The sequence below is a fragment of the Equus asinus genome, chromosome 10 (genome assembly GCF_041296235.1).
Source record: "Equus asinus isolate D_3611 breed Donkey chromosome 10, EquAss-T2T_v2, whole genome shotgun sequence".
In the NCBI taxonomy this organism is placed as follows: domain Eukaryota; kingdom Metazoa; phylum Chordata; class Mammalia; order Perissodactyla; family Equidae; genus Equus; species Equus asinus.
The window spans coordinates 18,452,093-18,465,892 of record NC_091799.1 but is presented as its reverse complement, the minus strand read 5'-3'; the positions used below and the strand labels follow the sequence as shown (position 1 = coordinate 18,465,892).

At 55.7% G+C, this 13,800-nt stretch overlaps 1 protein-coding gene across 29 annotated transcripts in view; it reads left to right on the top strand.

Moving 5' to 3' along the window:
- RALGPS1 (Ral GEF with PH domain and SH3 binding motif 1) overlaps positions 1-13,800 on the top strand; it is a 308,501-nt gene that overhangs the window by 283,944 nt on the left and 10,757 nt on the right. For 23 of the 29 annotated variants that reach the window (XR_011506216.1, XM_070518724.1, XM_070518730.1 and 20 more), the window contains 3 exons: positions 10,060-10,143; positions 11,616-11,721; positions 13,587-13,679. Coding sequence is in view for 28 of the 29 variants with exons in the window: in XM_070518724.1 (XP_070374825.1) it covers positions 10,060-10,143; positions 11,616-11,721; positions 13,587-13,679 (283 nt within the window). In the remaining variant the exon portion in view is untranslated. The remainder of the gene's footprint in view (positions 1-10,059; positions 10,144-11,615; positions 11,722-13,586; positions 13,680-13,800) is intronic. The other 6 variants (XM_070518725.1, XM_070518735.1, XM_044778738.2 and 3 more) reach the window with 1 other exon arrangement.

Genomic DNA, 13,800 nt, shown 5'->3' with positions numbered 1-13,800 from the left:
TACACACACTCACACACTCTCCCACACATGTGGAACACGTAATTACACACGTGTGCATTCACACACATGCATGCATTCGCATACCTCTCACACATATGCACACCTCACACATGTGTGCATGCACACACACACACACAAACACACACTCCTCCAGTGCCCAAGCCTCCTGTCTCCTCAGTCCCCATGCTCATAAAATGGCCAAAGGAGAGGTAAATCCTGCCCAGCAGTCCTCACAGGGTAGAGGGACATCACAGGTGAGAGGCGGTCTTTGTCAAGCAGTCCTGTGGGCCAGGCACGGTCTTGGTCTCACCACATCCTCAAACACTGCTACACAGTGGCTATTTGCTGTGTCCCCACGTGGACAACAAGGCTCAGAGAGGTGAAGTGACTTGTCCTGCTTCACACTCCTCTGGTGGGGCAGAGCTGACCCAAATCCACATCCTCCTGACCACCAAGCCCGCCTCCTCACCCCTGTGCTCCAGGCCATGTCCAGAAGGCCGCAGTGACAGCTGCAGGGCCTGGCCCCACGTCGGTCAGTCTGTCTGTCCGTCCTTATGAAACCCTGGATAGAGAGCTGGAGAGGGGGAGGAGCAATGCCATGGGCCCTCGGAGGCTCTTCCCTCTGTCCCCACCCCAGGACTCCTGGAGGGCCATTTGCTCTGTTCTCATTTGGAGAGCTCAGGCAAATGGGCACCCGTGCCCTCGTTCTGGGGCTGCCCCAGCAGTGGGGTGAGAACCAGACAGGCACCATGGGCAGACAGACTCCAGATCTGATCGGCAAGAGGTTGACTTTTCTCAGCCCCAGTCAGGGGACTCCCGGGGGCACCCTGAGGAAGGGGGCTTACAGGAAGCCAGTATGTCCCCTGGCCAAAGGCCAGTGAGGGGACGTTGAGTGGAAATGCAGGCCCAGTGCCAAGATCCTGAATACCATCCAGACCTGGACCTATTCATTGGCTCATTCATCCTTTCATGCCCTCATTCCCTCATTCCCTCATTCATTCATTCATTCATTCATTCATTCAGTAGCTGTTTGTTAAGCAACTGTCCCTGCCAGACACCGCACTCAGTCACCGAGGGTAGCAGATACGGTTCCTGCGCAGCACCCACAACCGAGGTCAGAGCCGCCAGGAGGGAAGGCGGTGAGAGAATTCCTGCCCGGGGAGACGGTGCTGTACTAATTCCGTGGTGAATACTGTCCGATGTAGCATTTCTCTTTTCTCTCCTGCACTTAGAGTTAGCATTCGATTCATGGTCCATCTGAGTGTCTATCGCACATGCTTTTCGGGTGGGATCTCCTGCAAGCGCTGCCCTCCCAGCCGGCTCACCTCTGCAGAGGCCCAGCCCTGCCTCCGGCGGCATTCAGAGTGGTCCTTCAGGGAGAAGGTCCTCTTTCCCATTCTCTTGGGGCCTAGCTCCTGGTCCAGCACCTCCCTGCTGAGGGGAGCAGGAGACCACCTGTTTCGGAAGATGCCAGTGGGGCTAGGATGTCCCCTCCAGTCCCTTCTGAGACCCAAGGCAGTCCTCCAGATCCAGATGTCAGCTGCCCCTTGGCCTCCAGCTCCTGTGGCCCGGCCCCAGTCTCCATTTCCATCCTGCATTAGCCTCTTTTCACGTCCACCAGAAAGAACCCATTCCCTCAAAAGCATGTGAGCATTCTAGACTTTCCTGAAGACCCCATGGGAGAGTTGGAGGGGAGGATGTACCTCACACGCTTTGAAAATCTTTGTTAAAGGTTGATCTTCTCTCACAGTTCAGTGACCACAGTTCACATTGCCACCTGGGCCTCCTTAGTCCTAACCTTCACCCACCCAATGCTCAGCCCCACTGGGTCCTCCTTCCATCCCTAGGCCTCCCCCAGGTGACACTGCTCCTGTTCTATAAAGGGGGCAGACTCCCTCTTCTCTGGAAGCCAGGCATCACCCTGCCTAGACCTGCAGGCCAGCATCTGCCCCAAAAGAGCCTCCAAAACACTTTTCAGCAAAAAGGCGCCTCCCCTCTTGGAGACCCCGCCTGCTGTTCCTGGCAGATGCTCTGAGAACGCAGCTCTCTCAGCATCTTTACACCTGCATGGGCAGATGGTGGCCTCAGAACCAGAGCCAAGGGCGCAGACCCCAGCAGCTGCTGGGCCCCACCCAGAGGAAGGAGGTGTGAGAAAGAAAGAGGTCCTGGCTTCTCCAGTTCCCAGACTAGGGTGGGGGCAGCATCTTGTCCCACAGCCCTGAAACTTAGGGGCCACAACCTTCTATTGACTTGCCAACCAGCAACCCTGGCCCTGGTGACAAGCTTGGCCCAGGCCAGGAATAAAAATGGAGCCAGACACCAGCCTGAAGGGCAGGGAGGCTGCAGGCCCGTGATCCCCATCACCAGCACACGCCCCTCTGTTGGTCTGAGAGCACATCTTAATCACCCTTTATGCCGCTGTGACCAGGCGGGTAGGAGGGTTCCCGTTGTCCAGCTGAGGGTGGGATCCTTTGGCTCTGCCCTGCAAGTTTGCCTTCCCTGAGTTTATACACATGCACGTTTCAGTGCCTGAAGTGGCCTGAAGGCAGACCTTGGGTGGAAGGCAGAGCTCAGGCTGTGTCCAGTGCTTCCCTGAAGTGGCCAGCCTTCAGGAACGCCCACATTGGAGCCCACACAGTCTTAGGGACCCACCGCACTGCTCTCTGTGGGAGTGAGTCCGGTGGAGGGGTGGCGTGGCCACCAACCCCTGTTCTTGCTGGGACTGTGGAGTGAGCACTCAGGGAGCAAAGAGGACCTTCTGCTACTGCTCTTAGCCTCCTGCCCCTCATCCATCTCAGCCTCAGCAAGGTCACAGGGCCTGCGGGCTGTGTTGGGGTGGGGGCAGGGCAGGGAGTAGGAGGAACAGACTGGAGCCCTGAAGCAGCCAGACCCAGGGAGGTGTTGGTCAGTTCCCAGCCCCCTAAAGACCTTCTCCTATCTTCAGGGCCCAGAGGGAGAGCAAAGTGGTGGTCCTGGGTCAGGGCCCTCGAGAACCAGAGGCCAGAGTCACTGGGGAGGGGCTAGGGGTCCTCCTCTCTTAGGACTCTACCTCATGTCCCAGCCTGCGGCTTTCTTGCCTCAGTATCCTGGGAGTGGGGACAAAAGCAGGAGAGCCCTGCGTCACACTCGCTTTCTGCGGAAGGGCAGGAAGGCAGCCCTGAAAGGGCATTTTCAATGTGGCCTTAGTTGACAGAAGGTAGGGACTACAGACTCCGCACCATGCAGACCTTCGAGCAAACCTCAGGCTTCTCAGGAGTCAGAGGGAGAAGGGAATATTTCAGGCAGGCCCATCAGTAAGGGGTGACAGGTGCTTCTTCATGCCTGATTTGGCACTAAAGTGAGAACAAGAATATTAGTCTAAGAGTTAAAAAGTTTAAACGAGGTTTTGTGGTAGAGGAACAAAATGGATGATAGAGGTGAACATATGGGTATGTATGAAGATAGATAATATCTTTCATCTTGATTATGTCTGAGTTGTAGGGTTATTGAGTGAGTTTCTTTTCTTAATTTTTTTTTTTCTGTATTCTCCAAATTTTCCACAGTGGGTAAATGTTTCTTTTACACCCAGAAAAAAATTAACATATCACTCTTTTAAAGAAGATAGAATCAGAAATGTTTACTGATCAGTTTTTAAGAGGTGAAATATGAAAGTACGTCACCAAGTTCATTAAAAACACTCGGCCATCCATCTTCTCTAGTGTGGCATCACCTGTCTGTGTGGAAGGGCATTCTCACGTGACAGACATGAGAGACGGGCCCAAAATACGGGTGGTGGAAAGACTAGGAGGCAGAGTGGTCCTTGGAGGAAGCCCCTCTGCGGGGAGAGAGCGGGGGAGGGAGAGGAAAGTGTGACAGCCCCTGTCCTTCCTTCCCAGAGAGGGGGAGGGATGCAGCAGTCACAGCTCACAGTCAAGTCGGGAGACAGATTAAATCAGTGATGCCAGGTCCTTCATGTTGCTCATGAAGAAGACGAGCAGAAGGTAATGGGGATGTCTGACAGGGTGACCCAAGTTTGGTGGCTTCTGGTAGAGGCAATGGTTAAGCAGAAGTCCAAGGACATTGGTGAAGAGGACTGCAGAGGGCCCTGAGGAGGCTGCCAGGCCTGAGCCACGTACCAGGATGGGAGAGGTGGCCCAGGAATGCTTGACGTCTCTAAGCGTCACTGCAGGAGTGCTGGGCTCCGTGACATGTCCTGCCTCTGAAGTTCTTCGTGTGCCTCTGCGGGGAAAGGCCATGGTCTGGCTTCCGGACACTGCCAGCAGCGCTGGGAGGGGCCTGAAGTCAGGATGCTCACTCTCTCGGTGACCTTGGGCATGTCTCTCAACCACTCCGAGCCTCAGGTTCCTCATCTACAGTCAGGATGCTCACGGGAAATACGTAGCACATGGGTGAAGTGGCTCCACTGGGGAAACTTGCTTTGGGATTTTTGTGAGTTTCAGGCAGTAGGTACCTCTTGCCAGCAAGCAAGTAGTCGAGGGGTCTAAAGCTGGGTGGAGCAAAGAGGGAATTCCCCCTGTGGCAGTTCAGTCATCACGGGATGGGTGGGCCACATGAAGGCAAGCGTCCACCAGCCCTGGTTGGCTCCAGGATGACGCTGACACAGAGCCAGGAGAGGGCCCCTTTAAGAGGGCTCTGCAGACAGTCAACTTGCAGCTTCTCTAGGGTGTCGAGGGTGAGTGATGCAATTTCTGCCTTGTATGAGCTTGCCGTGTTCTTTTTAGCTGGAGGTGTCTTCCAACATCCTTAGGGAGACTCCAGGAAAGTGGAGTCGTGGCAGCAGAGCCCCAAGCCTGCTAGCCCCGAATCAGAGTTTTTAAAGACACTCCTTTCCTTCCTTGGGAAGATCAGAGGACTCTGGCAGATTCCCCAAGTTTGCCAGGGTGTAAGGGCTGCCTCTGAGCCCCAAACTCTGCAGCATTTCAGGAGAGGGAGGTGAAGCTCTGGAAGCGAGCCTGGAGGTGAGGGGTCCGCTTTGACTGAAGTACAACCCCGAGAGTGACTGTTTTCAGGGTGACTCTCTCAGAGGGCCTGGTTGCCCTGCCTCCCATGGCTGAGGCCCAGGAACCCCCCAGGCTCGTGTCCTTGCCCTGCCCACTCCTCAGTCCGTTTCCCCAGCCCATCCTGCTCTGTGCCTCCCTTCTGCCTCTGCCTCGAGTGGCAGCCCAGTTGAATGATGTGCCAAGCTTCTGATTTTGGTTTCCCCTAAAGATGCCGTCTCTTGCCTTGCTCCCTGCAACAAACACTGAAGCCTAGCAAGTGAGGCTCCACCAGGAGTTCAGGCCCCTCTGAGGGAGAACAGTGGGCAGTGGTCCCTGGGTCTTTTGCTTGACCCTGACCTTGGGCCCCAGTGGACAAGGGTTAGGCCTGCCCACTAGCTGCTGCAGCTTCACAGGTAGCTGAGAAATCTCTGCTCACAGCCTCTCTGTCCAATACTACAACCCCTCTGAGTCAGGTCCTAGAAAGTGGGGAGGACTCTCCTGCTGTCTTGTGTCCATCCTTCTCTGTGTAGATCGGCCATACTCCCCTCTCTCTCTGCAGACCAGATTTCTAGACTTCTCAGCTCACAGAGGGGAAGATGGACACCTCACAGCTCCCAGGTTTACGTGTTATAGCTTCACCCAGCCCGCAGAGCCTGACTTTCAGTCTCTCAAATCTGGTTCCTAGTTGCCAGAAGGGAAAATCTGATTGACTTGGCTTGGATCAGGTGTTGTTCTGTCCACTCAGCTAAACATTCAGGACAAATATGGCTCCTGGGGACCACTCAGTGGATCAGGGACCTTGCCCAGAGAAGAATGAGTGAAGCACAGGCAGGAAAAGTCCTTTAACAAGTGCTGCTGGAGGAGACTTCCCAGCCCCAGCAGAACTCAGGGTGGCAGCTTCCTGCCTGCAAATGAGGGCGCGTTATCAGGAAGCGGCCAAGACCAAACCCTGGCTTCCCATCAGGGCTTTGCTGGTGCAGGCGGACACTGCTGATGCATAGCACTTGAGATGGAAGAATCGAGGAGTCCCTGCTTCTGCTGAGACAAGATTACTGAGGCCTCAGTGTAATTATTATTCAAGACCTCTCCCTGCTCCCCACTCTCCTAGGCCAGCAGCAGGGACTTAGGGTTGTATGCAGTTTAACCCCCAAGATACCTACCATCTAATGTGTGCCTGGAGAACTATTGAGGGGGAGATGCCCTTCAGACCCGCCTTGGGTAGGCTGAATTCTCCTGATGCAGTTGGCCCAAGCAGGACCCTGGCTGCTTCCACCTCAACAGCACAACCTATTCTTCTTCTCTCTAGTGTTGTGACCTTGGGCAAGTTACTCCCCCTCTCCAAGCCTCAGATTCCTTATCTATAAGGTGGAAATAAGAATGGCGCCTGCCTCACAGTGTTGTGGGATTAAACAAGATAATGAAGAAGTACTGCTTAGCACATTGCCCAGCATCCGTTATCCCCTTCATCCCCATCATCCCCATCATGCCATCCTCCTCTTCCTCTTCTTCATTTCATCCCCATAATCATCATCATCATCTCCATCATCATCATCTCCATCATCATCATCATCATCATCATCATCATCATCATCTTCTTGCACACCCTTTGGGACTGAGGTGTTCTTGGTTGCCAGCCTACATCTTCTCCAGATCAGACTTCCCATGAGGAGGATTGCCTGCTGCCACCCTCCTCCCTGCCACCCTCCAGGACCCATCCCTGAACAGTGAAATGACCTTCCTGGGTTACATTCTGTTGAGCCACATGTTCCCAGCAAGAGGCTTGGAAAGGTGTCTGTGGTTCTGGAGTAGGAGTTCCCGTGTCAGTCAGAGAAATCGCATGATTTCTGGAATTTACCAGATACCACTGCGTGTTTATTTTGCATTTTCTGACCCTGAACGTTGAAATCAGGGAAGTGATCAGATTGTCTGGTTCCGGTAGCTGAAGATCCTGCCCCTCTGTGCTGATGCTAGCCTGCCCAGGCCCAGCCAGAGCCGCCCCACCTCCTCCAGCCCTGCAGGGCTCACCTTGAGAGGAAAGGCTGGCCACTACAACCCTGACTCTTTCCCCCTAAAAGCTGGCCTCGGGGAAAAGTCACCATTATACTATCCTTCAAGGCCAGGGTCACCCCTCAAGCTCCAGGGGGAGCAGGCTCTGAGTTCCCCCACCTGGAGCAGCTTGACTGACTTGGACCCTCCACTCACATGGGAAAGCAAGCTGCCCTTTGTGGGTACTTGCATCTCCCTCCCTAATGATGGGCCAGTGGGGTGGGACAGGTGGCTTCACCTCCTTGAGCCTCAGTTTCCTCATCTAAGAGAGTGAGAACAGTGCCCCTCACAGAGTTGGGAGGAATGGCGTGCGAAAGCACTAAGTTGTCTCATAGTCAGCAGTTGAGGAATGGCAACTGCTCCTAAGTGCCAGGCAGCCAAAACCACCAGGAGAATACTCCGTCAGGAAGCCAAGGACCAGAGACCCGGGAGGTAGCCCCACCCCAGGAGATCCAGGCCTAACAATTGTGGCCATCCAGTCTCACAGACACTGACAAAGCCCATTCAGTGTGAGCTGCGGCAGAAACCGACAACAGTGGTGCCTCTGAGAGCAGAATGCCAGGAGGCCACCCACACGATGCTGGCCCCAAACATGGACCCAGTCCCTGTGCCAGACTCCATAGGAGACACATGTGACGCATAGGCCACATGCGACTCCTCAGCCTCTCCCCAACCCTGAGAGGTGTGGGAGGAGCTCGGGCTATAGAGTTAAACAGACCTGGGTTGAAATCCTAGCTTACTAGGCTCATGCCTCGGTCAGGTGTCTTCACATCCCTGAGCCTCAGTTTCCCCATTCTGGGGAGGATAATGGTGCTTAGAGCTCCAGTGAGATAAGGAGTGCAAAGGCCCAGCGCATATGAGCACTTGTTCACTACTAACTCTTCCATGAGCTGCCCCAGTGACCTTGGTGTCCATGCACACCCCCACAGCCCATGCACTTGGGAGCACCCCACTCCTTTAGGAAGAACATGAGGAAAGACTGCTGAAAAGGCTAGACTGGTTGGAAAATGCTGATTTAAAGCTTTCCATCAACAAGCGTCAGTCCTGCCAAACATCTGTTAAGCATGCAGCCACAGACAATCTCACAAAGGGGAGAGATGATGGAGAAAAGGTGGCAGCGCTGACTGCATTGCCCTGTTCGTGGAGCTACTAGTAATTGTGGACGGCCCACCCATCACACATTTTCCTGGGATCCCAGGGGAACAAGACTCTTGAGAAGAAAGGTGGAGAAGGGGCCAGAGGATCCAGCTCTGGGGAGGGAGGCTCCAACCCGACCTCCAACTCCAGACAGGCGGCGGCTCAGAGCCGGAGTCCAGACCAAACAAGGAGACGTCCTCTGGGCATGCGGGATGTGACCGCAGGAAAGTTCACTCTCAGACCCTGCCCTGACTCATAAGAAATCCCCGGTTCTGGCTGGGGAGGAAAGCGACCCTGGAGGCCGGCTGTTAGTGATCCCTGTGAGCAGCCTGCTGAACACGCATGGCACGAGGTGCTCCCCGGGTGTTGCCAGTAATGGTGAAAGTACTGAAGCTTTTCATTCATTAGAGCGGGTTCATCGTTATCTGTAGCGTGTCATGTTTAATCACTGCATCGCAAGCCTCTTTCTGAATGGAAGAGGGAGAGGGCAATCTGGCCTGTGGGCTGGGAGCTGGGCATGCCACGGCCTCGTCTGTGTCACAGCTCATGGTGGGGGTAGGGGTGGGATCAGCCTGTGACCATCATCTGCCATGGGGGTGTGATGGGGAAAGGTCCAAGACCTGTCGCATTCGATGACTTGGGGGGCCAAGCACAGGCTGCGGCTTTTTATCACCTAAAGAGGAGTAACTGATGGGCAGAAGGTGTGGGATCCCGGAGCGGTCGACCTAGATTGCCTAGATTGCCACCACACTCCCACCAGCCCTGAACTTGAGCCCCTGGACAACAGACCTAAGACGGCCATCAACAACAGTTTCTTCTTGAGTGGAGGATGGAGGGTCAGGCAGTCCCCTCATGGAGCAACCTGAGCTCAATTATGGTTTGATGCACTGCTGCAATGAAGGAGGACGTCCCCACGTCACCCACAGGTGTCCATTGCCATAGGGCAATATTCAGCAACCTAGGACTGGCAGTGGAGAACAGAGGTAATATTTGAAAAGGAAGTCTGAACCTCATCTGGCTTTGTAAATTGGGTTACAGCATTGTTTGGCCAATGGGCAAAGTAAGCTATAGCCCAGGGATGGACCATGCTGCAGGGGTGGAGAGAAGGTTGAGGACCAAGTGGACACAGGAAGTCATTCTCCTAAGAGAAGAAAGGATAAAGAGAAGAGAGAGAGAGAGAGAGATGGAAGCTTCCCCCCAAATAGGTTAAGCTTCCTGCTTACCCTGGAAGGCCCACCTTGCCCTGGAAAGCTCACTGCTGGGGAACTGCAGGTGAGAGAGAAGCCAGATGGCAGCCCACGAGAGATCCTGGAGCACAGCTCTCGGACGCAGCAGCAGGTCGCAGAGCAGGTTTGCAGGGGACCACCTGGGGCCAGCAGAGGAGACTGTCGGTGGAGACAGCAAAGCAAACAGAGGAATTCACCTGTGCCCTGGTGAATGGTGATGCTGCATCTGCCCCGCCGGGCCTGAGGTGCAAGGCTGCCCACAATCCTGTGTCTGTGTGTGCACTTTTAATTGGATTTACCATGGAATATTTGGGCTGTACTGCATTTTCTATTAAACATCTCAGCCTCACATTGGGGTAAGTGGGTGTGCCCAGATTTTAGTCATCCCCTTGACACTAGAAGAAGGGTAAACATTTAGTTAAAAAGTTAAGGAAATAATTACCCAGAGACTTGGGGACTTGCCCAGATGGAGGCTCTGGGATGTTGTGCTCACTGACCTGGCATCTCCAGCTGTGCCCCAGATGTGCTTGCAGTGTGACCGAGGAGGCTTGGGGGTAGAGCTGGGGTTGGGGCTTCCTGAGCTAGTGACCACAGTCTGAGATGCTCTTGTCTCCTTTGGAGTTTCTGGTCTTTCCACGCTGTTGCTAAAACTCAACCCTTTTCCTCTGAAGCAGGGGACGTCTCTATGCCACGCTGGGGCCCAATTGGCGGGTTCCAGTTCGGAATTCTCCTAGAACCCGGAGCTGTGTCTACAGGTATTTGTTTATTTGTGTGTTCAGTCATTCAGCAAATAGCTATAGGGTGCTTGTTGGATGCTAAGCACTGTGCTAGAGGCTGCAAACGAGGCGGACACAGCCTCTGCTGCAGTCCGTGAGGCTGCTGCTACAGAAGAGACAGAAACGGAACAGAAAGTCACAGATGCCCGTGGTCCCAGAGAGGAGGTGGGGTGCCCTGGAAGGGGAGAACAGGGAAGCCTTCCCTGGAAGAATGATAGGGACTAACCGAACACAGGGAGGGGAGGCATACAGGCAGTAGGGGTGCCCCAGCCAAGGGACAGCCCCCAGGGCCCTGAGGCCGGAAGAGCAGAATGACTCCATGAGTGAAGGAAAGGCAGTGTTGCAGGAAATGAGAGAGGGGAGAGGGGTGCAAAGTGAGGCTGGAGAGGTGGGAGGGAGCCATGTCCAGCAGTGGGTAAGAATGGTAGTCTCAAAAGTACTGAGGAGTTGGATGGGTAGGGGGAAGGATGGGGACATGACCAGGTCATCCTGGCCACGGTGTGGAGAGAGCACTCGAGGAAGGCAAGAGTGGATGCAGGGAAGCCAGGGGAGGGCATCAGGCAGTCATTCAAGGGAAGATCAAGCTCTGGCCTAAGGTGGGGGGAGTGGGATGGCTGAGAGGGACAGTCAGGCAGATTTAGGACATAGGATCAATGCATCCTTGGTGTTGATTAAGTTGCAGGGGCAGAGGGGTAAGAGAAGAAAATTCCCAGGTTTCTGGCTCAAGCAGCCACGTGGATGGTGGTGCTGTTCACTGGGCTGTGGAGGAAGAGTTTCTTGAGGGACAGGCGCTGCCAGCTCGAGGGAGGTGCCTATCCAGTGAGCAGAAGCTCCTGCGTGCAGGGCTGGAGCTCGGGAGAGAGGGCTGGGCTGGTGCTGCACTTGGACGTCTTCACCTCCAGGTGGCGCCTGAATCCCCATGGCAGAGGGTGAGCGGAGCCCTGAGGAAAAGGTGCAGGGTGAGGCGGTGTGTGGGCCCGCAGCCCCTTCTCACTCCACCCAGCCTCTCCCCTGCCTCACTGCTCCTCCAAGGCTCCTGCCAACACAAGAAGGAGGGGCTGCCCGGGCCCCAAGCTCCCCAGGTGGAGAGGAAGCCCACAGGTGGGAGCCCAGGGGAGCGGCCAGGAGGAGGCCACAGCAGAGGTCAGCATAGGGTGAGGGTGCTGCCAGAGGCCTGGGTTACAGGGAACCTGGTCACCAAGGCTAGTGTGTTGCAGCGCTCAGAAAGACGAGAGAGGCAAAAGTTCTCAGCTGTGGGTGAGCCCAGGGCCACCTTCCTTCAATGCTCTCTGTGTCCTCGGGCCTCCCTGGCCTTGCCACTGCACTGTTGAGTCCTGTGGCCTGTGGCAGCATCGTGGACTTGGCAGTGGGGGACTCGTGGGCCCCAGAGAGTGAGAGGGTGCCGACGTCAGCTCCTCCAGGGCAGTGTCTGACCAGTGGTCTCCCCTCAGCCCCACCGGCCCGTGCATCTGTACGCTGGGGAGCTCAGCAGCAGTGCCCACCATGGAGGGGCCTCTGAGAAGGAAGACTCTGCTCAAGGAGGGACGGAAGCCTGCGGTGAGTGCAGACGCACGTCCATCCAGAAGAGGCCTGGGCATCAGTGAGGGGCCTGGGCCCCAGAGACCAGCCACCCAGGGTTCAGGCCCTGGCTGTGCCACCAAGTGGGCAAAGGCCTCAGTTTCCACATTTGGAATTGGGATAAAATAGTGCCTGTGTCCTACAGGATTTGGCAAGAATATCATGTGTGCAGCAGTGCACACAGTGCGCATGCAGTGAACAGGGTCTGTGCAACGACCCTGAGGGCAGGTGGAAGCCCGGAGACCCTGGGAGTTAGGGTGGACACTGCCCCTGAGAAGGTCAGCCTGCACGGAATTCCCAGATGCAGATTCCCTCTCTCCTTCCACCAGCATCATAAAACAAGTGGTGGAGAGGACAGGGACAAGGGATCAGGGGGACCTTCAGGCTCCACCACTAGTCCCCGAGTCACTTGTGCTGGACCCAGATGTTGCTGGCTCCATGACCCCCACCCACAGCAGGGCCTCAGCCCCTTGCAAAGGCCTCACTGTGATTTCCCCGGAGCGGCCTCCGCAGGCTGCCAGCAAACCCACCTGTGAGCTGCATCTCCAGGCATCTTCTGCTTGTGCCGCTCTGCCCTTCCTCTCCTGCTCTGGCCCCTCCCTGCCCCTGTCCACTACCCACGGAGCCACTGGAGATGCCCCTCCTATCAACGCCCACCGTGAAGATGCCAGCCCCCCAGCCCAGGTGCCAGACGCTCCCCTGTCTTCAGGTGCCAGGTGGTTCGTGGGTGACAAGGAGAGTCTTCACCCCAGCCCTGGACCACACTCGGTCCCTTGGGCTCAGAGTGTCCCAAAGCATCCTGTGACATGGGGCCCTATATCTGGCCTGGTGCACAGACCTGCCTGCCTCTCTCCTGCATCCAGAGCCAGGCCCCAGGCAGTCTGAGGCCAGCATGAGAGAGTATGCTAAGAGCAGCGTTTTCTCAAATGCCGGTGGGCCCAGTAGAGAGGAGTGAAATCAGTTCCGTGGCTCATGCCCCATATTTTTGAGTAGAATAAAATCGAACAGACTGGAAAATGTCGGAGTTCCTTTCACATAGTAAAGGTAAGTATTGTTTCATGAAGCTTCTTTCAGTTCGACATACATATGCATGTATGTGTGTTGTACACACCTGTGGGCGTTGTCAAAAAGGTCTGAAAGGCACAGCTATCACTGCCCCCGGCGACACAGCCCCACCTGGGAAGAGGGGCCTTGCAGATTGTGATGCAGAGCAGTCTGCTCCTGTGCGCTCAGCCCTCTTCCTTCCTGCAGAACCAAAAGGCCCACTGAGGTGACTTTCCCCGAACCAAGGAGCAGAGCCCCGAACAGGGAATTCCAGCCGTCGCGCCTGGAGAAGCTGAAACTAAGCAGCTTGGCCCTGTGGGCTGTTCCCCCCTCTAGCTATAAGCGCTTCAAAAGCCTTGCCCTTCCATCTCAGCCAGAGCAACCCATCGCAGACGTTACGGTTCTTCTAGGCTGTGGTGTAGCATGTCTATGTTTTAAAAATGTTTTTCCCCAGGACATTCTTGGGCCCAGGTCACCTGAACATGTAAAAATTGGGCCTTGGCACTGCCATAGACAAGGTGGAAAGAGGAAAGGCTCTGAGTACAGGAGCGGAGAGGGGAAGTGGGGCTTCGGGTGGATGAACTCAGAGGCACTGATGAGGAGAGGCTCCCTGCTCTCGGCCCTGGGTGGAGGGGCCCTGAGAAGGGAGGTGGAGCGGGGGAGGAGAGGAAGCCTGCGCCGGCACTGATGGTGAGGCGGGGGCACCCTTCCACCCGCGTGGCGGTGTCTGTAATCAGGCAGCGGGGGGACTGCACCCCACCATGTGCAGTCTTGTCACTCTGCCTCCCCTTCCTCTGTAGCTGTCCTCGTGGACCAGGTACTGGGTCATACTCTCAGGATCCACCCTCCTGTATTATGGAGCCAAGTCCTTGCGTGGCACAGACCGGAAACACGTAAGCCCCTGAAAGGACTGTGGGTGCTGGACGGCATCTGGTGTGAACTGCAGGGGAGCAGGTGGGGGTGGGGAAGGCGGTGGCGGGGCACACGTCGGCCTTCCTTGAGGAGTGGAGGGCA